The following is a 27855-nucleotide window of genomic DNA, read 5'->3' as shown; positions in this document are numbered from 1 at the left end:
GTTAATATGAAAGTCTGAATCTATACTGAACTCGACTTTAGACAAAGCCTTTAATGTTACAATTTTAATAACAACAATAAAGAAACTGTAACAGTTATTAACTGACAAAATCATCTGAACAACTAAACTAACCAGGTAAAGAAGATGTAGTACAAACAAACTACACCATTCCCTCTCCCACAAGAGAGAGAGGAAAGGGGGGGGGGGGAGAGTCACTTAGAGCAATGGTTCTCAACCAGGAGTCTTCCAGGGGGTATATCAATTCATCGAGATATTTGCCTAGTTTTGAAACAGGCTATATAAAAAAGCACTAGTGAAGTCAATACAAACTAAAATTTCATACAAACAATAACTTGTTTATACTGCTCTATATGCTATACAATGAAATGTAAGCACAATATTTATATTCCAATTTATTTTATAATTATATGGTAAAAATGAGAACAGAAGCAATTTGTCAGTAAGAGTGAGCTGAGGCACTTTTGTATTTTTATGTCTGATTTTTGTAAGCAAGTAGTTTTTAAGTGAGGTGAAACTTGGAGGTAGGCAAGACAATCAGATTCCTGAAAGGGGTTCAATAGTCTGGAAAGGTTGAGAGCCACTGACTTAGAGGTGCAAACAGGTTTTTTCAGACCTCCTGGACCTATTTCCCCGTAGTATCGCTGAGATCACCCTGGAGTCTGCATCAGCAACCAGGACTGTCAATCAAGCTTTTAACTGGAGACTTGATGCAGCAAGGCACTAAAGACATGCGTAACTTTAACTGCTGACTGTCTCGCTGTGCCCATAGCCCGGCCACCTGCTCCCCAGCTCTGTCTGGCACGCTGACCAGGCAGCACGCTGAGAGAACAGGCAAGGACAAAATGTGGGCAGTGGCCTCGGACGCTGCTACTACGCATGCCCATCTCCTCCGCGCATGCTCGGTGCAGTGAGGTTCCGAGGTGGGGGGGAGACGGGAGTGCGGCAGCCGGGCTCACAGGGCGCTGCGGTGGCCATGGCTGACGAGGCGGCGAAGCTGGACGAGGCGCTACGGCGCCAGGGGGACACGGTGCGGCGGCTGAAGCAGGAGAAGGCCAGTCCGGAAGAGGTGAGTTCGCCCCCCCCTGCGGCTCCCTGGCTGGGCTGTACCGCCCCCTCCCGGCCCCGCCCCTGCGCGCCTCTCCCGGGGGGGTTGGCTGGAGCTCGGGCCGGGGGGGATGCCCGGAGCGAGGCCGGGGAAACGGGGTGCCCGGGGAGGGGGCTGGGGAAGCGGGATACCCAGATGCCTCCCCTGGGTTGTGCTGTTCATCTGCCGCCCGGTCTCTGTCCCCAGGTGGCTGAGCAGGTGGCCAAGCTGCTGGAGCTGAAGGCGCAGCTGGGCACAGAAGAGGGGAAACACAAGTTTGTCCTCAAGACCCCAAAGGTAAGTCCCCAGCCCTGGACTCTAAGGCGTTTAGAAACCCATCATTAGTTTAAACAGTGCAGCTTTGTGTGTATCCCAGCCCTACCTTCCCAGAAATCCCTCAGTGCCTTGTCTGCTATGACCACACTTTACTGTGCATTAAAGAGAAACCGTCTCCACTGCTGATAAATAAATCGTTTAACCCTGTGCCTTCGAGATAGATGAATGTCCCAGACTTCAGGGCTTCCTCCTGACAGTTAACAAAGCCAGGATAAAACCCTGTGTTTTCATAAACCCCAGAAGAGCTGGTGTAACTGACAGCAGGCTGAGTGAGCACATGTGCACTGCAAGGGACACCCCATATGGCAAGTAATACTGCCATCTTGCCCTGCATGGAGCCATTATACTCCCCCTAGATCAGTGGTTCTCAACCTTTTTGGGCTCAGGACCCATTTGTAAATGTTTATGGCCTGTCACACACCAGTAAATAGTCTGGGGGAGGAGGCCCTGGGGTGGTTTTGGTTGGATCCCGGGAGGGTTGGGTCCTGCCTGGCACTTTCCCCACATTGGCAGTTCCTGCAGTTCCTATGCTATGGGGCTAGCTGGGCTTGGCTCTCTGCTCTGGGTGTTGCAAACTCCAGGGTTGCAGCACCGCTCAGGTTTGGCCCCGCTCCCTGACTGGGCCAAATTTGAGTGAGTGGAGTTGTGACCTAGCTCATGGGATTGCTGTGCCACTCACTCAAATTTGGCCTACCCAGACTCCAGTTATTATGATAGCTGGGCCAAACGTGAGTGGCGATGGGACCCCAGAGGCTGCAATGCCTGGAGCAGGGAGGCAAACCCAGCCAGCCACATGGGACAGGAGCCACAGGAGCTGCCATATGACCCTTTGAAGCACTCTGACAACCAAGTTTTGGGTCCTGACCCATGGGCTGAGAAACCCTAGACCATGCTGCCTCTCTCTATTGACCTGCTCGTTTTTGACCAGAGATCATGCTGGCTGCTCAGCAGATGAGCTGACAGCTGAAGACATCCGTCTCAAAGGGTGCTTGTGGCCACCCAAACTCCATCAGCAGTTGCCTGGGCAACAGTGCCCATATAGCTGTGAACTGATATGGGGTCTTCTGAAAAATGAAGGGACACCAAAGGCCAGCCCAGGGCGGCTGTGAGAGGACTGTGACTAACCTGTGATCTTTAGGGCATAGTGGTGATAAGTAACCCTGATGACCAGTTTGCATCCGTTACATCTTCAAGGCTATTCACCAGGAGAAGGGCTAGAAAACTTTTCTTTAAGATATTGCTCTTGCCATCCACGAAAGGGGTTGGAATGGGGGCTGGGAAGAGGCGGGGCAGGGGCGGGGCCTCATGAAAGGGGTGGAGTGGGGACCGGGCCGAGGGCAGTGCAGGGGGAGGTGTCAGTAATGCGGCCCTCGGGCCAATGTACTAGTCCTCATGTGGCCCTCGTAGTCATTTGAGTTTGAGATCCCTGTTATAGACTAACAGATGTATTGGAGCATAAGCTTTCGTGGTGGATGAATACCCACTTCTTCAGATGTCTGTTTCAGGTTCCTTTAAATATGTGCCCAATTTCAAAGGTAATAAGGTGGCTTCCATTAGCCCAATTCAAGTAAATGAGGGAAGTTAGCATTGCTTAGAGCACGGGTTCTCAAACTTAATTGCACTGCAACCCCCTTCTGACAACAAAAAGTATTACATGACACCAGGAGGGGGAACCAAAGCCTGAGCCCAGGTGGCAGGGCCAAAGCCTGAGTCCTACCGTCCTGGGTGGGGAGGCCAAAGTCAAAGCCCAAGAGCTTCAGCCCCAGGCAGGGGGCCTGTAACCTGAGCCCCACCACCCAGGCCTGAAGTCCTTGGGTTTTGGCTTCGGTCCCAGGCAGTGGGGCTCGGACTTTGGCCCCAGCTCCTAACAAGTCTGAGCCAGCCCTGGCGACCCCATTTTAGGGTCCCAACCTACAGTTTTCAGAGTAACAGCCGTGTTAGTCTGAATTCGCAAAAAGAAAAGGAGTACTTGTGGCACCTTAGAGACTAACCAATTTATTTGAGCATGAGCTTTCGTGAGCTACAGCTCACTTCATCGGATGCATACTGTGGAAACTGCAGAAGACATTATGTACACACAGAGACCATGAAACAATACCTCCTCCCACCCCACTGTCCTGCTGGTAATAGCTTATCTAAAGTGATCATCAAGTTGGGCCATTTCCAGCACAAATCCAGGTTTTCTCACTCTCCGCCCCCCCCCCCCACACACACACACAAACTCACTCTCCTGCTGGTAATAGCCCATCCAAAGTGAACACTCTCTTCACAATGTGTATGATAATCAAGGTGGGCCATTTCCTGCACAAATCCAGGTTCTCTCACTCCCTCACCCCCCTCCAAAAACCACACACACAAACTCACTCTCCTGCTGGTAATAGCTTATCCAAAGTGACCACTCTCCCTACAATGTGCATGATAATCAAGGTGGGCCATTTCCAGCACAAATCCAGGTTTTCTCACCCCCACCCCCATACACACACAAACTCACTCTCCTGCTGGTAATAGCTTATCAAAAGTGATCATCAAGTTGGGCCATTTCCAGCACAAATCCAGGTTTTCTCACCCTCCACCGCCCTGCTGGCTTAGAGCTATGGTTTGCTCAAATGGCAGTGATGAATGTGGTGTAAATGGCTGAATGGATTTGTAGGCTCAAAGGCTGTGCCACTGTACACATGGCACAATCTTCAGGCAGCCTCCTGCTGTTACAGTAGCAGTGGCCTTAGCAGCAGCTGGAGCACTAGTGCAGAGTGTCTTTATCACTGTAAAAGCTGGCAGCTAGCCTATACTAGCACTGCTGCGTGTCCTAGCCTCAAGGGTGCCACATTGGTGTTAGACCAATGGCAGCATAATTGCAAAAAATTGCTAGTGTGGCCAGGGCTAGAGACCTCACAAGCAGTCACTAGAAACTTTTGATTAAAAACAATGGAAATGTCGTTTTCTGGAGATTTTTGGTGTCAGGTGAGATGTAACGTCTGGGATGGCTAGCAGCAGAGCATGCCGCCTGCATACATATCTGCCTCTTTCTAGAAGGGCCCATCCTTATGGGCATGGGAGTTCAATCTTGGGCCTTGTCATTTTTTGGCCTCTGTTGAGAACAGCAGCAAGCGGGTAATTAATGCCATTTGTGATGGTAGTGTGTGTGATGTGGACATCTGTACGCTAGTCACTAGCCCTCAGAGACCCCTCAACTCATTCCACATAGGCCACTAAGCAACCTATGGATGGTAATGAATGTGGGCTGCATTTGAATCAATGACTAGTAGGTGAAAGGCTGGATAACTTGATCCATCTAGCTCATGTGCTCCAAATTTTAGTTAAATAAAAAAGTAACTAGTAAGACCGCAAAAGTGGAAGAAAGTCTCTAGTTGTTTAAAATGTGAGACCATTCCCAGCTTCTCAAGATCTGAAAACCTGTTAGCCACAGCCTCCCAGTTTCTCTGCCTGAATGACGTCTCAGTGCAGTAAACGTAACATTAAAAGCCGGTCTTCCTTTTCTGGCCCACAGAATCACACATTATTCCATACTGTGTGTCCCCTTTCTCTCCCTGACACTGCATATGACTCTATCAGTAGAAGAGGCAAAGCCGGTAATTGCCATGTGAGAATAAGGACTGAATTTATTAATAGTCAGCCATAGTGGTTTTTGGCTGTCTGAAGGGGATGATCAGAATGATTCAGTGATTCTAACAAAGAAGAAATGGAATGAGAAATCTCATCCCGTTCACATTGCAAAGGTGCACTCAGGAGACAAGTATCAGACCCTCTGGCCTCACTGGCTAAAATGTCCAAGTTCTCTGTGTAAAGGAATTCTTAGATTAAAACACCTATAAGCCTGATGCTTTATTCCTAAATTTCCAAAGCTCCTCTGTCGTCTCAGCCTTATCCTCTAGATGGGTTATTTTACCAGACGCTGACTCAGAAACATCTTCCTTTCTTTGGTGCTTCTCTAAATTGTGAGCTCTTCAAGGCAGGGACCTTGCAAAGGGACCTTACATGCCTGCAAAGGACCAAGCATGCTATTCGTCCTGTAGAAGTAATTGGATCCATGCTGGATTCTCCACCTTCTGGCTCATGAAGTTTCCCTCTGTAGTCTATGAACCTCTGGCTCCCATTAGCTGTGTGCTACCCAGCAGCTGTATAAGTAGCCAGCTCACTTCTGGGCAGCATCTTATGGCTTCCACCTGCACTTAGAGATGGTCCAAGGATCTCTAATTCTTCTCTGTGCTTGAGCTTTTGCTTTTGGTTAATTCCCTTTCCTCAGGTGTATTGATGCTGTTCCCTGTTGTGTATCCCTGTCTTTCTGGCTTTGTAAGTATTTTAGACACACCTAGTCCACCACTTCCTTCCTTTCGGCTTCTTCCATGCACAGTGTACCCATCTATGTTAATGTTCATCTGGGCAGAATCATTCCACTAGCTCAGGCCATGGTTCTCTGCTCTTCTTCTCACCCACTTCCCTTTGATTTGGGGTCTCAGGGCACCCGGGACTACAACCCCAAGCAGATGGCCATCAGGGAGAAAGTCTTCAACATCATTATCAGCACCTTCAAGCGCCATGGAGCTGAGGTCATCGACACCCCTGTGTTTGAGCTGAAGGTGAGTGCAGGAGCTGTGTGGTGACATCTGGGAGGGGGTGGCTCTGCTGGTTAAAGAGTAGCAGCCATGTTAGTCTGTATTCGCAAAAAGAAAAGGAGTACTAGTGGCACCTTAGAGACTAACCAATTTATTTGAGCATAAGCTTTTGTGAGCTACAGCTCACTTCATCGGAGAGACTAACCAATTTATTTGAGCATAAGCTTTCGTGAGCTACAGCTCACTTCATCGGATGCATCCGATGAAGTGAGCTGTAGCTCACGAAAGCTTATGCTCAAATAAATTGGTTAGTCTCTAAGGTGCCACTAGTACTCCTTTTCTTTCTGCTGGTTAAGGCACTGACCCATTAAGGCATGATCCCCAGGCCTGTAGCTGTTTGCCCCTTTAAATCTTTGGGTGCATTTTAAAGTATGGTAGCTGCATTAGTCATAACCTGAAGGGCAGCTGCCCTGACTAAGACCTCAGTGTGAGCAGCTCCCATGGAAAGTGAGAGCCTTCTGTAGTAAAGCTGTGGTTGAAGGAGGGTTAGATCACCCTTTGCTCATCATGTGGCATCTCCTAGCTTCCTCACTGAGCCTCTTGTTGCAGCTTTGTGCTCCTAGGTTTTGACCCTTCTCACCTAAGATGTCATCTCTCTGTTTCATTTAGGAAACTTTGACAGGGAAGTATGGGGAGGACTCAAAGCTCATCTACGACCTGAAAGACCAGGGGGGAGAGCTGCTGTCTCTTCGCTATGACCTGACTGTATCCTGCCACAGTTCCTGCTCCTGGCGTGCCGATTTCATCCTACATAGTACATTCACTGATGGGCAGTGTCATGTGGAGGCCTCAAGAGGGAGATGAGGAGGGCAGTCTCTCCCTGAGTCTTTTGATTCCAGGTCCTCAGTGGTGGGGCAGTCATGCAACAGGGCCCAATGGGAAGAGCACAGGTCTAGGAATAGAGACCTGGGTTCTGTTCCTGGCTATGCCAGACTCACTGTACTCAGCTGTTTTAACGGTTATTCACCCCTTAATATAACACAAGAATCAGGGATCACCCAATTAAATTAATAGGCAGCAGGTTTGAAACAAACATAAGGCAGTTTGTCTTTACACAACGCACAGTCAATCTGTGGAACTCATTGCCAGGGGATGTTATTAAGGCCAAAACTATGCTTGGGTTCAAAAAAGAGTTAGATAAGTTCATGGAGGACAGGTCCATCAGTGCCTATTAGCCAAGATGGTCAGGGACACAAACCCATGTTCTGAGTGTCCCTAAACCTCTGATTACCAGAAGCTGGGACTGGATGATGGGGGATGGATCACTTGATAAATTGCCCTGTTCTTTTCTTTCCCTGTGACACATCTGCTGCTGGCCATTGTCGGAAGCCAGAAGGCTGGGTTAGATGGACCATTGGTCTGACCCAGTATGGCCATTCTTATGGGGGTTAATGAAGCTGTGATGCCTTTATGAAGCAGAATGTGTGATAGTAGTAATTGCTGCAGGGCTGTCTCCTTTTCTTCCCTTTGGTTTCAGTGATTGAAGTGGTGAGCATGAGTGCCTCTTAGCTGTTACCCCTGGCAGAAGGGTGTGTACCCTACTGAGCCTGGATAACAGGGGAGGGGTTAACCAGACTTCTGCCTGAAGAGTGATAACCGGGCTGGTTAGACACATAATAGAAATGAGGCATAACACCTTTTGCTACTATATGCAGAGAAGTTGGGTGATCCTGTCCACACCAAACCCCTTTGGAAGGGCTGGATGGCTCTTGTCCTGGACCTTCCGAGCCATGGGAGGGTCGTCTTACGTTCCACCCTTAACCCTTTGTGCTCAGGTGCCCTTTGCTCGTTATTTGGCAATGAACAAAATCACCAACATTAAGCGCTACCACATTGCCAAAGTTTACAGACGGGATAACCCAGCCATGACGAGGGGCCGCTACAGGGAGTTCTACCAGTGTGTGAGTACCGGCAGCCTGAATGCTCTCCACGTCTGGGCCCAGGGTTCCCCAGGAACTCAGTCAAGGTGGCCCTATATATGTGACTAGAGTGCTGGCTCAAAGCACGAGGAAGTGGACAGGGAGGAAGAGAACTCCATTTGTGTCTGGGGCCTGGCTGCCACATGGGGAGCTGGATATATGGAGACCCTGGTTGCTGCTGGGCTCCCCCAATTGTGTTACACTGCCCAGATTTTCACTGCCTTTGCTTGTGCCCCAGGATTTTGACATCGCCGGCCAGTTTGACCCCATGATTCCTGATGCTGAGTGTCTGAAGATCGTGCATGAGATCCTGAGCGGGCTGCAGATTGGAGACTTCCTCATTAAGGTAAAACCAGAGCCAGGTGCCAGTGCTGGTTTCTCTGGACGATGATGTGAAGTGAAGAGCATTCTTGCTTCCCACTTGCTCATGGTCTCAGCCTGGCAACACCTGCACCCTCTGTAATGCACAATGCAGATTGATCCAGAACCCCTAGTGCCTGTGGCAACTCCTTTCTATGCACTGTCTATGCTAGAGAAACTATCAGGCTTCACTCTGGCTGTCACCCGGCAATCACCATCTCAAGCTGCTCTTCAGAAGGGAGTTCTGGGGCGGACAGGGTCACCCAACTTCTCTGCCTGTTGTAGTAAAGGGTGTTATACCTCATTTCTGTTACGTGTCTAACATGCTTTGCTCCAGGAGGTGTAGAACTTGTCCTGTTTTGGTGGATGGAGTCAGGCAGCAGGGCAACTGCTTTGTTGGGCACCCAGTGCTAAAAAAGGGGTCCGGTAGTATTCGTCTCCTTCTCCAGGGCTTCTGATGCTCATGGTGAGGACCTGCGTATTGCACCTTGAGTCTGCAAGCTCCACACCTCCACCCTGCAGGCCTTGTACTGTTGACCTTCATCCCTGCTCCCTTTTGAGAATCCATCACCTCCTCCAGGGAATCTTTCCCTGGGCTGAGCCCCTGCTGCGCAACAGGAGACCAACCCCCAGCCCATGTGTGGCAGCACATGCTGCTGTGCAGACACAAGCTCTTATGAGTCTACCTTGAACAAGTGGGGGCAATGGGACCTGGTAAAATTAGAGGTAGCTAGGGTGTTAGAAAGGGACCGGGTGCCCCGAGACAGCAATGAGAGTAGTGGTGTCAGGAGAACCTTGAAGGCAGCCAAGGCCCCCGGTGAATTCGTAGACCTAGCGAGACACTACTGGGCTCTGTGGATTAGCTGGAGGGGTGGGAGCCAGCCCTTGCTGCGATCTTGTTGCTGGGTTTTCCTAGGGGGATCTGGTTATGATGGGGGCTATCTGTGTTGTTGGACCACCCGCAGGGAGCTGCCAGGGATTGCCAGACTGGATCTGACCCAAAATCCATCTAAACCAGTATCTTCTCTGACAGTGGCAGCAGCTGGTACTTCTAAGGAAGGGGCAAGAATCCGCATGATGGACAATTATGGAATAACCTGCCCACAGGGAAAGCTGCTTGCCCTGACCTTCATCAGTCAGTGATTGGTTTATGCCCTGACATAGGAGGATTTAGAATTGTCCAAAAATTTGTTCCTTCCCTTGTTTAACTGCAGGTGTGCCCATTCTCCATATAAACATTGGATTGCTTTTTTAATCCTGCTAAAATGCTGGCCTCAGTTGCATCTTGTAGCGATGAGTTGCACAGGTTAATTATGCATTGTGCTATTAAAAAATCCCTTGAGTTTTTGGTGTAATTGGATGTCCTGCTGTTCTGTATTCTGAGAGAAAGTGACTAGAAGTGCCCAATTTACCTCCTCTCTACCCTTCATTAAAGATTAGTTCTCTGTCATGTACTCTTATATACAGAACTGGTACCCTGCTAGTTAAAGTTAAGAACAGCTTTCTGTTTAAATGATGACTCTATGTGATCTAAAGTCTACATAGTTACTGGGATATACTTTGACATTAGGTGTGCCTCACAGAGGCATGGGCTAAAGCTATTGGTCCAAATTTAGAATCATTTGATCAAGGGGTTCTGAAGATACAGTCCCTCACCGTCAATCCCTTCCCAAAAAACTCCCAGCTTTTCTCAAAATTGAGAGATTCTAACAGCATTTTTTGTGCACAGATCTATGGATCAAACCTGGGCTCTGATCCTGTCACAGAGATCCCTAATGCTGGACATCTGACCCAGCATGAAACCCACTGTCCCTTTAGGAGAGCAAAATTGAGAACAAAATTTGTGAGAGAGGTTAGCTTTTCAGTTAGGCATATGCCTAACTCTTTCTAAGCCTCACAAAGTGTATGGCAGGGGCACGCCGGAATGACAGCTACCAAGTGGTCTAGTGGTTAGAATAATGGACTTGGACTCAGTAAATCAGGGCTCTATTTTTGGTGCTGCCACAGGCTGCTCAGTGACCTTGGCCAAGTCCCAGCATTGCTTTGTTCCTCGGTGTCCCCATAGAATATCAGGGTTGGAAGGGACCCCAGAAGGTCATCTAGTCCAACCCCCTGCTCAAAGCAGGACCAATTCCCAGTTAAATCATCCCAGCCAGGGCTTTGTCAAGCCTGACCTTAAAAACCTCTAAGGAAGGAGATTCTACCACCTCCCTAGGTAACGCATTCCAGTGTTTCACCACCCTCTTAGTGAAAAAGTTTTTCCTAATATCCAATCTAAACCTCCCCCACTGCAACCTGAGACCATTACTCCTCGTTCTGTCATCTGCTACCATTGAGAACAGTCTAGAGCCATCCTCTTTGGAACCCCCTTTCAGGTAGTTGAAAGCAGCTATCAAATCCCCCCTCATTCTTCTCTTCTGCAGGCTAAACAATCCCAGCTCCCTCAGCCTCTCCTCATAACTCATGCGTTCCAGTCCCCTAATCATTTTTGTTGCCCTTCGCTGGACTCTCTCCAATTTATCCACATCCTTCTTGAAGTGTGGGGCCCAGAACTGGACACAGTACTCCAGATGAGGCCTCATCAATGTCGAATAGAGGGGAACGATCACGTCCCTCGATCTGCTCGCTATGCCCCTACTTATACATCCCAAAATGCCATTGGCCTTCTTGGCAACAAGGGCACACTGCTGACTCATATCCAGCTTCTCGTCCACTGTCACCCCTAGGTCCTTTTCCGCAGAACTGCTGCCTAGCCATTCGGTCCCTAGTCTGTAGCTGTGCATTGGGTTCTTCCGTCCTAAGTGCAGGACCCTGCACTTATCCTTATTGAACCTCATCAGATTTCTTTTGGCCCAATCCTCCAATTTGTCTAGGTCTTTCTGTATCCTATCCCTCCCCTCCAGCGTATCTACCACTCCTCCCAGTTTAGTATCATCCGCAAATTTGCTGAGAGTGCAATCCACACCATCCTCCAGATCATTTATGAAGATATTGAACAAAACCGGCCCCAGGACCGACCCTTGGGGTACTCCACTTGATACCGGCTGCCAACTAGATATGGAGCCATTTATCACTACCCGTTGAGCCCGACAATCTAGCCAGCTTTCTACCCACCTTGTAGTGCATTCATCCAGCCCATACTTCCTTAACTTGCTGACAAGAATACTGTGGGAGACCATGTCAAAAGCTTTGCTAAAGTCAAGAAACAATACATCCACTGCTTTCCCTTCATCCACAGAACCAGTAATCTCATCATAAAAGGCGATTAGATTAGTCAGGCATGACCTTCCCTTGGTGAATCCATGCTGTTATAGGGATAATGCTGTTTCCTTTCTTGGTAAAGTACTTTGAGATCTGATGAAAAGTACTATGGGAGAGCCAGGAATTCTCATTCCATGGCCATAGTAGCATCTCAACTGCAAATCTATATGATAATTACAACTGCCCCATAATGAACACTAACTCCTACCAACATTTCTTTCTGTTTAAAAAAAAAAAAATCCATAGAAAATTCACTGACAAGAAATTTGGTTAAAGCAGAGTTAAGGTTGCCCAGTGACAGCTCGTGCTCAGCAAAATTCAAACTTGTGAAAACCATGAAATAAAGATATGTCCACGCCCACACAACCATATCTCTGCCTTCTTGGAGCAGAGTGCCCATGTGCCATAACACATACTTGCCCTCTGCCTTTGCATTGTACTGAAAAGGAGCTGCCTACGCCTGCCCCACATTCAGCCCCACAGAAAGAACACTACAGCTGCTAAATTGTACACCCCCCTTCACCCTTAGGCACACAATACCACCTAATACTACAGCTTTCTACTGTACTTTCCCTTACCCTTCATTAAACCCACAGACAACGTTCATCTTACTTCCGCCTAACTGCTGATAATTCCGGTGGCAAGAAGACTCTTGCACCCTGCTACTCATGCCATGTAACACTGAAATGAGGTGTATCTCCCAAGATACGCATGCACCTCTTTCCTTTGATCACATGGTCAGGGAGAGGGGCTCTCACACAGCCTTAGAAGGGCACAACACCCGCTCCTCCCCATAGCTTCATATCTCAATCACGGCTCTTCCAATCTGCTCCAGATAATCCCTCCACCATTCAATTCAGCAACATCTAAGGCAGTGAAAGCAGCTGGAGTGCATGCAGCTAATTCCAAGGGGCTGTTGCCAGCTGCAGGGGGGCAGAATGAAGGAGGTCTGGGCATTTACCTTATCTCTGTATTTCATGATTCTTTTCAGAAGTCTGAGTTTTCCTGGAGTCGACATTTTGCAAGGCCACAAGATACCATTCAGCAATCTTAACTCTGTGTTAATGAAACTTTTTGTTAGTGAATTAATCTCTGTTGTAGACTCATTCCAATTGTTTGAGTCTCTTCCCATCTGGAAGACTTTCCAGACTTTGAATCTCTGCTCTCCCCTCTTTCTGCACCCCCACTCTTTGTGCTTTTTCTCCATTGAGAGAGGGTGACTGGAACGGTCATTGGTCTTCCAGGTGAGGGCCTGCCATTGAGGAATTTAATGGATTGAGTATTTCCAGTATTCCCTGTCCCATTCCTTTTGCATCTGTTTTCATTATTGGCCACTGCTGCACGGTTTTCATTGATGTTCAGGTTTTTTTCCCCAAGTGGTGGTAGTTAATGTGAAACCCAGCAGTGTGCATTACCTTGCATTGGAATTCATTGAGCTTCGTCTGCTGTTGTGCCATCCACACCTACCTTGGCTCCTCAGACTTGGGTAACTGTAATAATTGTCACTTTGCCACCTTGCTGCTTGTTGTTGTTTTCAGTAAATGGTGGTCCTCATCTCATACAGAAACTTTGGGCACCTGCTGTTAACCTTTGCCATGCTGAAAACTGAACATTTCCTCCTCCTCTTTGTTTTCTGTCCCATGATGTGACTTTACTTCTCATCCATGACTCTCATTTCTGAACAGTCTCCTGTGAGGCCCTTTGTCAGAGGCTTTTGAAAGTCCAGCTAAATTGTCATCCAGTTTTCACTTGTCCACTGTTTCATAGCAGGAGCAGCTAAGCCCCTGGGACTTCTGGGAGCTGATGATGGTAGAGGTAGCTGGCTAGGTGGGATAGGGATGGCAGCCAGCCCCTCTTCTCTACCCACAAAGTCATAGAGGAGTGAAGCTGAAGAGTTTGTTGTAACTGGGATATTTCCATTTGGTTCCCATTGAGAGACTCTACTTCCTCCCAGGTCAACGACCGGCGTATCCTCGATGGGATGTTCGCAGTTTGTGGGGTACCAGACAGCAAGTTCCGAACAATTTGCTCCACTGTGGACAAACTAGACAAGGTAAGGGCTGAAGTTTCCTGTTACTGCTGCTTTGTGGGTTTCACAGCCCTCCTAGTCAGCACAGACTGCTCAGACAGACTAAGGGCAGTGGAAGTTGGTTAGAGAATGCTAGTAAATGTTAAATTATTTCTCTTCTTCACCCTGTGTGTTGGGCATTGGGGGTTCAGCACCTAGATAGGGTGTTTTGTGGAGACCTAGTTACACTATTTCCTTTAACATCCCCAGTGGGTCCTGAGCAAACAGATTGACAATGCAAGTCACCCTAAATCCATGGGATTCTGCAGGTCTCTTAATTCACTATCGCAAGACTTAAAGTATGAGCTGCTGGTTATTAACCTGGAGTAGTGAAGCTCCTGTGTGTCTGGAGCAGGGATCCCACCACCCCACTTCTGGTTGCCATCTGGAATCTGTGCTGCATCAACAACGAGGAGTCCTTGGGGCACCATCTCTTCTTATAACAAATTTATTTGGGCATGCTGCATCAGAATGTACAAAAGCTTTTTTTCCTAATTCAGTGTTTTTGGGGCCATCAACATCCACTGTTGTGCTGGGGACCTCGTTACAGCCCAGCTGTTCTCCAGCACAGATCTGTAGTATTAATGGAACCTTGCTAAAGCCTTGGTATCTGGCATAGTGGCAGACTGCTGCAGGATGGGTATAGAAGCTAGGATCCTGCAAGCGAGCCACACTTCAAGTGACTGAGGACTGAGTTCTGTCAGGTAAATTTGCAAATGAGTAGGATGTAGCGGCATTGTCCTGTCAATGGCTCTGTAAATATCACCCTGTGAGCAAGTGCTCTACTGCTCAACAATGCTCCAGCCAGCATCAAAGCAGGAGACATGCAGTCTGTGGAGGTTGGGCATTGCTGGCTGTAGTGTCTGTAGAAGGCTGGGGTCATATGCGGACTTGTCACTTCAAAGCATCCCCTGCCCTAGCAACCTGTGTGTCCTGTGAGGAAGGAAGGAGCTGCACTGTGGGTGCTTAGGGAGATGGGGTAATGGTGAAACCATCTCCATGTTCTAATCAAATGGAAGTACAGAGGAAGATAAGAGAGACCAGCCTGAAGAAGCTGGGAGGGCTGGGATTGGTACCCACAGTGCACGGAATCTGCCCATTTCTTGTGGTTGACAGGCTTATGCCAACCAGGCTGGCTAGTGTGGATGAGCTGTAATGGTGCAATTCTCTATTGTAGCCAAAGTTAAAGATAACATACCAGCACTCTGCTCTGGTCAATAGCTTTGACTCCAGGAGGAACAATAGCAGCAATTCTCACCTCCACTTTGGTTTGTGAAGATGAAATGAGGTCAACAAGTGGATTGGCCTTCAGCTGCCTCTCTAGACAGTTTTCTTTGCAGCTGGCTGCCCAGCTGAATGGAGTCTTGACTGTAATTCCTAGGCAGACTTTACAAACTGGAGTTAAGGCTGTGAATGGCTTTACTCCTCTGTGCTAACTAAAGGGGGAAACCTTAAAAAAAGTTATTAACCTTAAAAGAACATTTAGTTGGGGATTAGTCCTGCTTTGAGCAGAGGGTTGGACTAGATGACCTCCTGAGGTCCCTTCCAACCCTGATATTGTATGATTCTATGATAGAGTCAGAGCCAGAAACCAGACCACTGGAAAATCTGTAAACAGAGTTAAAGCCCAGGTAAGGAGCCAGGGTAAGGCAACCTAGGGACATCGTGACAGAGGTGGGGCTCTGTGACCTCCTTCTGCCGTGGACACACACTTGGAGCCCTGATGGCCGGGGGGCCCTCTCCCCTCCCAGAGAGGCATAGACATTAGCATAGGGTCTCCTTCTTCCCCCTTGTCCTTTAGGGCAGCAGCAACAGGAGGGGCCCAGCCCCTCTCCCAGAGGGGCAGCAGTGACAGCAGGGAGCTTCCAAAGTACTTAACCTGGTAGCTGGTGTAGGAGGTTGGGTTGCGCCCACTGTAATCTTCTCCTCCTGCCATATGCACAATCCTGTGCTGGGGTGGTATTGGCCACCCCGACACCATGCATTGAGTATTGATGTTAATACCTGGTTGAGATGCATAGGACAGTTACCCCTCTAAGAGCTGCTGTTTCAGACTCTCTGTGGACTCAGGCAGATATAGCTACACCAGTTACACTTTGTTTGTGTTTTTGAGCTTTCCTTTGAAAATACAGTAGAACCTCAGAGTTATGAACACCTCAAGAATGGAGGTTGTTCGTAACCCTGAACTGTCTGTAACTCTGAACAAAACATTATGGCTGTTCTTTCAAAAGTTTACAACTGAGCATTGACTTAATACAGATTTGAAACTTTACTGTGAAGAAGAAGAATGCTGCTTTCCCTTTATTTTTTTAGTAGTCTACATGTAACACAGTACTGTACTGTATTTGCTTCTTTTTTGGGAGAGTGGGTCTCTGCTGCTCCCTGATTGTGTACTTCCAGTTCCAGATGAAGTGTGTGGTTGACTGGTCAGTTCATAACTGAGGGTCTACTTTATGAGGGCTTGGAACTTTTTTACGAAAGCTGAGATTCTGATGTGCTCACCCGACTGTAGGAGAAGGGGACCCTTGTGCTGGGACCTATAGTGTCTGTGCCTTAATCTGGCTTTGCCTCTACTCACAGCACTGAGAGCCATCCTTGCAGCTGAGATGTCTGCTGTACTTCAATTATCTTCATATGTTTGAAAGTATTAACAGTGAGAAATTTATACACAGGGCCCACCCCTGCAAGCGCACAGCAAGCACTACCCTTGGCGTCACTGGGAGTTGCACATCCCTATGTGGGTAGCAAAGGGTGTCAGTAGGACACTTGGAAACTTGCTGGAATGTTTACTAATTCAGAGGAATTTGGGGGAGAAAAATTTACACAGCTGCTCTAGTGAAATCTCTCGGCACACACAGGAAAAGGCGGAGTGGTTAGTAAACTAACTATATTGAGTAGTTGTAAATAAAACAAAGTGTGCAGCAGCTGGTCTTTAGCAGCCCTCCTTCCCCCATTGCTCCAGACCAGAGGTTTTCAAACATTTTAGGCCGCGTATCCTTTTCCAAATAATGTAGCCTACCGTGTACTCCCATCTGACATAGGGTCATAATATACCTATGACTAAATTGCTGAGTCTTACTAAATAAAATGCGTTGTCTGCCATTACAGGATTTTTCTCGCATACCCTCTGACGAGAGCTTCTGTACCCCTATGGGTACGCGTACCCCAGTTTGAAAACCACTGCTCTAGAATGTACTTCAACACTTGCATTCTTCTTCCTGTGGAGGCCTTCTTTAATGATTCTAACAACACTTAACAAAGGGAACTAGCTGGATGCTTAGGTTTGAATGCTGAGCAGTGAAAGAGTTAATGCTAGCATTTTGTGGTTCATCATTAACCCCAAAATGCCAGATGTAGTTTGTCTCTCTGAGCGTGCACCTGTGCTGCTGTAGTGTAGATGTTTCCTACTTCGATGGAAGGGATTTTTCCATGGCTGTATTTAATCTCTCAGAGGTGGTAGCTAGGTTGTCAGAATAATTCTTCTATCAACTTAGTTACATCTACACCAGGGTTTAGGTCAACCTAACTGTACTGCTGAGTTCACACAGTTTTTCACAGCCTTGAGCAATGTAGCTAGGACAGTTTCATTTTTAGGTGGAGACAAGGCCTGAGCTATTTGAGGCTGCTGGCTGCATACTCAGGCCTTGTCTACACTAGGGGGAAAAGGTGTGGCTTCTACAATGAGATCGTAACACACTGTAAACACTACTGTAGAAAGGGCAAGGTGTAGTTTTACCTCGGTATAGCTGGTCATTTTGCCCTGTCTACACGAAGGTTTTTACTGTGTGTTAGTGGTCTCCTTGTAAAAGTGACACCTTTTTTCTTAGTGTAGACATGGCCTGGGAGCCTGTATCTGCACTGGCAAGCATGGGACCTGCAATTCGTAAACAGTGCAGCAGCAAGAATGTAGTGCGGACAGGTCCTGGGTGACTCAGATGTTTTTACTGCTATGACCCTGGCCTGAGATCAAAACAAAAGCTTTGTTTGCTATGTTTCAGAGTAACAGCCATGTTAGTCTGTCTTCGTAAAAAGAAAATGAGTACTTGTGACACCTTAGAGACTAACCAATTTATTTGAGCATGAGCTTTCGTGAGCTACAGCTCACTTCATCGGATGCATACCGTGGAAACTGCAGAAGACATTATATACACACAGAGACCATGAAACAATACCTCCTCCCACCCCGCTGTCCTGCTGGTAATAGCTTATCTAAAGTGATCATCAAGTTGGGCCATTTCCAGCACAAATCCAGGTTTTCTCATCCTCCGCCCCCCCCCCCCCCACACACACAAACTCACTCTCCTGCTGGTAATAGCCCATCCAAAGTGACCACACTATCAGAGGCTCATTCACCTGCACATCCACCAATGTGATATATGCCATCATGTGCCAGCAATGCCCCTCTGCCATTTACATTGGTCAAACTGGACAGTCTCTAGGTAAAAGAATAAATGGACACAAATCAGATGTCAAGAATTATAACGTTCATAAACCAGTAGGAGAACACTTCAATCTCTCTGGTCACGCAATCACAGACATGAAGGTTGCTATCTTACAACAAAAAAACTTCAAATCCAGACTCCAGCGAGAAACTGCTGAATTGGAATTCATTTGCAAATTGGATACTATTAATTTAGGCTTAAATAGAGACTGGGAGTGGCTAAGTCATTATGCAAGGTAGCCTATTTCCCCTTGTTTTTTCCTTCCCCCCCCCCCCCCCGACGTTCTGGTTAACCTTGGATTTAAACTTGGAGATTGGTCAGTTTGGATGAGCTATTGCCAGCAGGAGAGTGAGTGTGTGTGTGTGTGTGTGTTCTGGGGGGGGTGGTGGTGAGAGCCAGGATTTGTGCTGGAAACGGCCTTCTCACCCCCCCCACCCGAGAACGAACACACACACACACACACAAACTCACTCTCCTGCTGGCAATAGCTCATCCAAACTGACCACTCTAAGTTTAAATCCAGTTTGGATGAGCTATTGCCAGCAGGAGAGTGAGTGTGTGTGTGTGTGTGTTCGTTCTCGGGTGGGGGGGGTGAGAAGGCTGTTTCCAGCACAAATCCTGGCTTTCTCACCACCACCACCCCCCCAGAACACACACTCACTCTCCTGCTGGCAATAGCTCATCCAAACTGACCACTCTCCAAGTTTAAATCCAAGGTTAACCAGAACGTCGGGGGGGGGGGGGGTAAGGAAAAAACAAGGGGAAAATAGGCTACCTTGCATAATGACTTAGCCACTCCCAGTCTCTATTTAAGCCTAAATTAATAGTATCCAATTTGCAAATGAATTCCAATTCAGCAGTTTCTGGATTTGAAGTTTTTTTGTTGTAAGATAGCGACCTTCATGTCTGTGATTGCGTGACCAGAGAGATTGAAGTGTTCTCCTACTGGATTATGAATGTTATTCTTGACATCCGATTTGTGTCCATTTAGTCTTTTATGTAGAGACTGTCCAGTTTGACCAATGTAAATGGCAGAGGGGCATTGCTGGCACATGATGGCATATATCACATTGGTGGATGTGCAGGTGAACGAGCCTCTGATAGTGTGGCTCTGATAGTGTGGTCACTTTGGATGGGCTATTACCAGCAGGAGAGTGAGTTTGTGGGGGGGGGCGCGGAGGGTGAGAACCTGGATTTGTGCTGGAAATGGCCCAACTTGATCACTTTAGATAAGCTATTACCAGCAGGACAGCGGGGTGGGAGGAGGTATTGTTTCATGGTCTCTGTGTGTATATAATTTCTTTTGCAGTTTCCACGGTATGCATCCGATGAAGTGAGCTGTAGCTCACGAAAGTTCATGCTCAAATAAATTGGTTAGTCTCTAAGGTGCCACAAGTACTCCTTTTCTTTTTGTTTGCTATGTAACCCCTGAGTTCTGTGATAGCTTTGCTCCATGTTCTTGCTTGATGAATTCCATTAGAGCTGCTGTCCCAGGGTTGGATTTACAAGATGATTTTAAGGTAGGGTAAGGGGTAACGTTGTCAGAGTAACAATGCCCTGAGGGGATGCATAGGTAAGTGGGTAGTATGTGTTGGATCATTGGATATGCTCTTTGGTGTAGCACTCCCAAGAAATATAGTAGTTAGGAGGGGAGTGAATGGCCTGGTCTAGTGGGCTACTAAAATACATAATTGGCTTTTCATTTGTAAATGTTGCCAGCCTGCATCGTTCCACAGACAACTGAGTCACTAACAAAAGTAGACAATCTGTCCCTCTTCATCGCTGCCTCTTTCTTTGTAGTGGTGTGATCCCAGGACCAGAAGCCCAGGTACCACAGCTAATCCCAGCTCTGAAACTGACTCTAGCTATGACTTTGGAAAAGCCACTTAACCACTATGTGCCTCAGTTTCCCCTCTGTTAAAAGAGGGGAGATAAATACTTACCAACCTTGGTGCTGTGGGGTAGGTTTTTCAGCAAAGTGTTCCTTGTTGTCTACCCTGCAGTACTTTTTTCCCCTCTTATTTTCTCTTAGCCTTTTCTAGCTGTGTTCTCACCTTTCTCTTCTTGTAACCATTTTTTCTGTGTCTTCTTTTACACCTTGCCCCACATTGTTCTGCTTCACATGAGAGAAATTGACTAGATCCTAGAATTCTGAGGCATCAAGGTGCTTTAGAGTCTGATTTCCCAATTCCTCTTTGCTGCTCTATTTATATGAAGCAGAACAGTGGCAGACAGGGAGAGATGGTGATGAGCGCTCCACTGAGAACAACTCCCAGGAGCAGCAGGTTCAGCCTGGGGAGCTGTGATTAACATTCTCATCTCCCCCTCCCCAGGCAACATGGGAGGATGTGAAGAGCGAGATGGTTGGAGAGAAGGGGCTCTCGCGAGAGGCTGCAGATCGCATCGGGGAATACGTTCAACTGCATGGTGAGTTCTGTGGAGCTGTGAAACTTGGTTCCCTGTCCGGCCTCACCCATGTCAGCGGAGAGCCTGTGTGGGGTCACTTCACCAGTCACTCCAATTTCCTTGGTCTCGATATGGGGAGGGTCAGGGTTCCCCAGAGGTTTAGCTGCTCTTGCCCAGGCTGAGCTGACTTGCAGCCTGTACATCGCAGGTAAGGTGCGTGGTCGGTATCCCCTGGGAGGGAGATAGAGAGGCTGGAGGAGTGAGCAGGTGGCTGTGGGCCAGGCTGAGTGGAGCGAGCCCATGGGAGCTTGGCCCTCCCTGCCTTTTATATTTTAATTGTGTGTCATTTCTGCAGGTGGGCTGGGTCTGATTGAGCAGCTGCTCCAGGACCCTAAGCTGTCCCAGAACAAGCTGGCCCAAGAGGGGCTGGGAGACATGAAGCTGCTGTTTGAGTACCTGACCCTGTTTGGCATTGCAGATAAGGTGAGTGGTGGAGGGACACTGAGCAGGCCTGACTGGGTCATTTGTTGTGCCTGGTAATGGGATTCCCCTCCTGTTCCGCAGATCTCCTTTGACCTGAGCCTGGCACGGGGTCTGGATTATTATACTGGGGTGATCTACGAGGCCATCCTGCTGCAGCCTCGGAACGCCCACAAGGAAGAGCCGGTCAGCGTGGGCAGTGTGGCTGGAGGTGGCCGCTATGATGGGCTGGTGGGGATGTTCGACCCCAAGGGGCGGAAGGTGCCCTGTGTGGGAGTCAGCATCGGAATCGAGCGGATCTTCTCCATCATGGAGCAGAAAGTGGAGGTGACTGCCACCTGATTCCTCCTCCTCCTTTGATCCTGGGGGACAGACTGGCACCTGCCTTTCCTCCCAGCTGACACAGGGCTGATCAAAAGCTGCAGAGCGGGGGTGAGTGGAGGCTCACAACCTGTGTTGGTCAGCCACTTAGTTGCCTAAATCAGATTCCTGTGGCTCTACATGATCAACCTATTTTAGGTAGGTAAATAGCACAGTAGTGGCTGAGCAGTCTCTGTAGCTCCATCTGGCAATAAAAGACCCGGGTTCAGATCTGGAGTCAGAGCCTCTAAGGCCCTGCTCACATGACAACTCTTAAGAAAAGAGGAATTGGGCACTTCTTACATCACACAGTTCACTCTCAAGGCAGGTAAAGCTTAGAATGTCATGAGACGGAGGGGCTAGATCCCTCTTTGCAGGGTGGATGGTGGCCCTGACTATATTTACAGACAGATTTTCAAAAGTGCCCACTAATTTAGGTGCCCAGCCTGAGACGCCATGGACCTGGCTTTCTGAGGTGCTGAGCACCCAAACTCTAGCTGGAGCCAGTGGAAGCTGTTCATGCCTCTTACGGTCACACCTGACAGCTCTCGGTTTGGGCACCCAAAACCTGAGGCACTTCGACTCAAGGGCCACTTCTGGGAAGGTCAGCCATAATGGCTGGCAGCAGTGGATAACTCCAGTGCCAAACTCAACCCCTTCGGTTGCCCATACGGGGAGAAAGCAGGAGGGGATCCCGTTGGCAAGGAGGAGAGTCTCATAATAGCTGGCTTTGGAGGTCTGTTCCCATGTGTCACATTTACAGCAAAGGGCACTGGGGAATTCTGTATAGTGGATTTATTATTAGTGAAGTCCCCAGCCCAGCAGACAACAAAGTGACTTGAAAGGTGACACTGGAGGGCTGTGACGCTGGACGGCAGGGATAGGATACAGAGGGACCTAGACAAATTGGAGGATTGGGCCAAAAGAAATCTGATGAGGTTCAACAAGGACAAGTGCAGAGTCCTGCACTTAGGACGGAAGAACCCAATGCACAGCTACAGACTAGGGACTGAATGGCTAGGCAGCAGTTCTGCAGAAAAGGACCTAGGGGTGACAGTGGACGAGAAGCTGGATATGAGTCAGCAGTGTGCCCTTGTTGCCAAGAAGACCAATGGCATTTTGGGATGTATAAGTAGGGCATAGCGAGCAGATCGAGGGACGTGATCGTCCCCCTCTATTCGACACTGGTGAGGCCTCATCTGGAGTACTGTGTCCAGTTTTGGGCCCCACACTACAAGAAGGATGTGGATAAATTGGAGAGAGTCCAGCGAAGGGCAACAAAAATGATTAGGGGTCTGGAACACATGACTTATGAGGAGAGGCTGAGGGAACTGGGATTGTTTAGTCTGCAGAAGAGAAGAATGAGGGGGGATTTGATAGCTGCTTTCAACTACCTGAGAGGTGGTTCCAGAGAGGATGGTTCTAGACTATTCTCAGTGGTGGAAGAGGACAGGACAAGGAGTAATGGTCTCAAGTTGCAGTGGGGGAGGTTTAGGTTGGATATTAGGAAAAACTTTTTCACTAGGAGGGTGGTGAAACACTGGAATGCGTTGCCTAGGGAGGTGGTGGAATCTCCTTCCTTAGAAGTTTTTAAGGTCAGGCTTGACAAAGCCCTGGCTGGGATGATTTAATTGTGGATGGGTCCTGCTTTTGAGCAGGGGGTTGGACTAGATGACCTCCTGAGGTCCCTTCCAACCCTGATATTCTATGAAAGCCATTGCTGTCTCTTTCTCTGGGCTACTCAGTCATAGAGCTGTTAGCCAGACTTTAACTCTGCTGTGCTTCGTTCCAGGGGATAGGGACAGCAGGTTGTAGCCACAGTTAAAGATCATGTGCCCACTTGCTATTGCACTGACTACAGAGCAGAGGCTGGCCAATTAAAAGGGAGAGCATCAGGGGTTAAAGGAGACAAGCAGTGGATGGCCAAGTCCTTTTTTATACTCCACAATGTATAACAAGGACTGGAAGGACTTCCCAGAAAAAGGCTTTTTGTTTTTACCATCAAAATGAAGTATATCCAGCCCCAGTTTCCAAGAAACAAGGGAGACAAGACCCAGTCTGGGAATTTTCCCTGCCTCTGCTTCATGGGACAAAGCTCTGATATTCCTCTCTTGTTATTCATAGTGTGGTTATGTCCAAAGGCCCTGATCAGAATCAGGGCTTCCTCGGGCCACATGCTGCTTTAACACCTAGGAAGATGGAAAACGCAGCCTCTGCCCCAAAGAACTTATTGACCAAAAGATAAAGTGGTACAGCACAGAGTTCTCAGGGTGACAGCTACCACATGGTATGTTCATGGATTTTAGTACACTGAGCAGGGAGGTAGGAGCTCACATTCTAACTGGAGAAAGCAGTGTCTGTCACTGCAGAATTGTGAAGGTGCCTTGCCCCATCGCCATGGTGCTACCTCTGACCTCTGCTCCTGTTCCTTCCTCCGTTCCCCAGCCCCTTCCTTGCTGGGCTGGAGGGGCATCTGTTCCTGGGAACTTTTCTGCCAAGTCTTTTGTCAGGAGTTAAGCCAGCAGCCTACTGGCTATTTTAACTTATCTCCACAGCCCCAGCAGGATTGGCACCATCCCAGAGGCTGGATTGGACCCTTTTCCTCAGGGCTTCATTAATTGTTCAAACACACAACTCACAAACTAACACAAAACAAGGCTCTTCCCCAGTCGTCCTAAGGGCCGTCACCCTGGGAGGTCCCTTGCCACAATAACCAACCTGCTTCCTGTAGCTTCCCTCCTCTGAGCTCTTTCAGTCTGTATGGGAAGCACCTGACCCTTCCCAGCTGGAGCTGATCATTCCCTCTCCCAAGTCCAAACACCTGTTCTTAAATGGGCTCTGCCTCATAACAGGGCTGCCTGGCCCTTAAAGGGGCAGACCACCTAGTCTAAAGCAACCTGACTGCAAATCCCTTCCCTGCTCAATTGCTTATGTTTCAGTTTCTTGTGATTTCATGACCCTAGCTCTCTAGTTAGCCATAGTCCCCTTACAAATACAGACCAGACAAGATCTGATTTTTCTCATGTTAAGAAAACAAATCTATTTAGGCCACCACCTCCTCTCCAGCTTGGGGCACAAGCCCACTGCTTCTCCTTAACAGGTGAGCTTTACAAGGGGCCTCTCAGGAAAATTGAGGCAGGAAAATGCCACATTGAGTAACTGGCAGAAAGGGGAGGAAGAGCATAAAGATGGTGAAGCTCCTGGCCTCCAGTGGGGCAGAAGGGGGAGAGAGTGTGTTCGTTCTAGCTTGGTATTGTTTACTTAGTGGTTCCTGGCTCGGTCGGGGTCCCACCTTTCCTGCTGCTGCTGTGGAGCTGGTGATGTTTTTTTGTAAGGCTACATCAGTGAGAGTACATCTGTTACACTGGGAAGGCCTCTGAGGGGAAGCTTCCATGGAATTGCTCATGTCCAGCAGAAACTCCAATGCCGTGGCACTAGAGAGGGGAAAGCTAGAAACTGCATTTTAAATGAGATTGGATCCCAAAGGAAGTAGAATGTAGAACTGTGGGGATTTGGCTTGTTGGGATTCCCAGGGGCTCTTCCACTGCGTTGCTGCTGCTGGCTTGTCCTTCCACTGTCAAAGCTACTGGCTTTCCAGTCCCCATTGAATCCATGCATGCAAAATGCTGTGTGTGAAGTGGCGGTGGTTCCTGATAGAAAGGGTCAGTGGGGGGCAAGGAGTGTCTCAGCACATGAGCGGCTGGGTGTTTCTATACGTCGTCAACAACTCTCACAAGACTCTGTCCCTGCATCCAGGCTTCAGAGGAAAAGATCCGGACCACAGAGACACAGGTGCTTGTAGCGGCTGCACAGAAGAAACTCCTTGAAGAGAGACTGAAGCTCATCTCTGAGCTGTGGGATTCTGGGATCAAGGTATGGCTGAGCAGAGTCTGAGTGAGGGAGAGGAAGGAAACTGGTTGGCTCCAGCCCTTCCGTTCCCAGTGCTGGTCATGGGCTTAGAGCCATTCTCCTGTTCTTGTTACCCTAACCCCATAAGTGGGGAGGAGGGAGACACTCTGGGGAGACATGCCACGTGAGCAGCAAGCCTTGCCTACTTGAATGTGACCTTGCTGCCTGTTCTCGTCTATCCAGCTTCACCATTCCTACAATTAGGCATTCCCTCTGCTGTACACAAGGCAGGGCCAGAGCTGCCAGTCGCTGGGAAGGAGGGTTGGCACCCCTTTAAGGAAAGTTGTACACGCTACATCCTGGCAGCAGCAGCAGGTGGTTTCCAGACTTCCTGTTTTCCCTGGGTTGTGCAGCACTAGAAATCCTTTACACAAGCTCTCACTTGGCTCCAGGTTGGTTTCCAAGTTGGGAATATTGCTAACCTCTTCTACAGGGCAAAGGTCACTCTCTAGCATGGCATGAATCGGTTGCCCTTCTGATGCCAGCAGAGCTAAGACAAAGAGCCTTGTGCCACGCCCCTGATGCCATGCCTGGCTGGGGAATATTGCATCTTTTGCTCTCTAGCCTCAGCTGCCAGACCCACCATTGGAACTGATAGGAGAGGCTCCCTGTGCTTCAGCAAAGCAGTGCAGAGGAAAAGAGCTCCACCTATGCCCATGGTACACTTTGCTAATGCTGGGTAAGCTGTTTCAGTTTTGGAAGCATTCTAATTGGGTTGCTTTTCAAAAGTGGGGAGCCCTGCCTGGTGATTGAGAGATCTGGTCCTGCTGCCTCAAATGCAAATTAGATGGGGAAATCCAAGAACAGGAATGACAAGTGGGTGCCTGAAGAAATCAGCAGGTATTAAATCTATTGCTGTACTGTGGGTCCCGCCCTAGGCAGAGATGCTGTATAAGAAGAACCCCAAGCTGCTGAACCAGCTGCAGTATTGTGAAGACAATGGAATCCCTCTCGTTGCCATCATAGGAGAGCAGGAGCTGAAGGATGGAGTTGTCAAGCTGCGAGTCGTAGCTACTAGGGAAGAGGTGAGGATGCCTTTGCATATAAGTGATAGGCTGAAGATAGACATTAACAGGCTTTGTCTTGCCAAAGATGAAATGGACTAAAGCCACCCCACTACGTGGGAATGGATGTAGGAAGAGAGATTGAGGTGTCAGTAATCTCTCAGCCACATGAATGATTGTTGGGTACCTTTGCTGAATTTCTCCTTTATACCCCAACAGTGGATATAATGCAGCTGTATTAGTATGGGGACCTTCCCACATATTGCATCTCAGGAGGCCTTAGAGTTAATAACAGCAGAAGATATCAAAGGAGCTAGGCACATTCATCTGACTTGAAGAGTCAGTGAGATACAGGAAGGCTGTTTGATGTGGCAGGTACTGCAGAGAAGAAGGCTCGCCCACCGACAATGGCTAAACTGAGTGTGGAGACAGAGGGGAGGCAGATGCTAGATGTGGACAGGGAGGGGAGTGGAGATAAGGTCTGTGATTTGGTGATAATACTTAGCACGTATAAGCTGGAGCAAGTCTACAGAGGGATGGTTCAGAAACAAGGGCAACTTTGAACTGGCTCCTACAGGCATGGAGAGCCTGTGAACGTGTTGGATATGGTCGTGCTTCTTTGCATGAGAAGGTGGATAGCAGCATTCTCTGTGCGCTAGGCAACCAGCTCTTAAGGATGCCACAGAGAAAGGAGTTATTAAAAACTGTTTAGATTGGACCCTGTGCTAGAGACGAATCAAGTTGGAGAGCCACTTACCTAGGAGTTCTTTTGCAGAGAAGAGGTGTGTGTGTGTGTGTGTGTGTGTGTGTGTGTGTTAGAAACATTACTTCAAAAATGAACAGTTTTGAGTACTTTGGCTTGATCTGTGGGAGGGCAGCTTGGTGCTCTTTTGTCAGACAGGGCAGTGCATGCGATTTGGGGTATTCTTGGATGGACTGGAGAAGAATGGTTCCGGGAGGAGGCTAGATTATAGGAGGGGAGTGGTTCTATTAATTCATTTTGTATTTGTTTTTCAGATTGATGTTCGCAGGGAAAACCTCGTTGAGGAAATCAAGAGGCGAACGTGCCAGCCCTAGCCTCCCAGCCACACCTGCTAGTTTGTTGGATTTCAACTGATACTGGGGAAGGGGAAGACTTTAGAGATTTCCTCTCTAAATGCCGCAGTTCTTGGCTATTTTGCTCATGACATGTCAGTGGGGACACAGGGGTCTTTGAAGCCGTATTTATTATTTTATCATGAAATTCCTTTTCCCAGAGGGAGCAGAGATGCTGCTTTGCTTTTTAAAGAACGCTGTGCTCCTGGGCAGAGCCAGTGAGAGAGCTGGAGAGGATGTTTCCTGAGACACTCTGGAGAATGCCAGCCGTGTGTCTGTAATCATTACTATTACTGGGCAGAGCTGTAGCACCCTGGGCCATTGGCAGACACTGAGGATCTTGGTCATAGCTTCATGTTCCTTTCTGTTTGAATAAATGTTCTGCACAGTGTCACTTCTCTGCCTAGAGGGGAAATGACCTTGTCTCGAAGTGTAAAACATTCTAAGCAAGTTTAATAAACCTTCTGACAGTCCCA

General features: G+C 48.4%; 1 protein-coding gene across 2 annotated transcripts; it reads left to right on the top strand.

Moving 5' to 3' along the window:
• Positions 1–920: 920 nt before the first annotated feature.
• On the top strand, positions 921–27855 carry HARS1 (histidyl-tRNA synthetase 1). Of its 2 annotated transcripts, XM_048860156.2 has the most exons (13): positions 978–1087; positions 1313–1402; positions 5920–6039; positions 6685–6780; positions 7851–7976; positions 8233–8340; positions 13570–13668; positions 20459–20552; positions 20887–21014; positions 21096–21338; positions 25128–25244; positions 26159–26305; positions 27302–27855. In XM_048860156.2, exons 1-13 carry the CDS (start codon positions 995–997, stop codon positions 27359–27361), a joined length of 1521 nt encoding a protein of 506 aa, XP_048716113.1. In that variant the 5' UTR covers positions 978–994; the 3' UTR covers positions 27362–27855. The 2 variants fall into 2 exon arrangements, with proteins under 2 accessions (XP_048716114.1, XP_048716113.1); XM_048860157.2 differs by lacking the exon at positions 21096–21338 and having other exon boundaries at positions 921–1087.

The sequence above is a fragment of the Caretta caretta genome, chromosome 8, assembly GCF_965140235.1.
Source record: "Caretta caretta isolate rCarCar2 chromosome 8, rCarCar1.hap1, whole genome shotgun sequence".
Lineage (NCBI taxonomy): Eukaryota > Metazoa > Chordata > Testudines > Cheloniidae > Caretta > Caretta caretta.
This window is presented reverse-complemented; position numbering and strand designations above follow the sequence as displayed.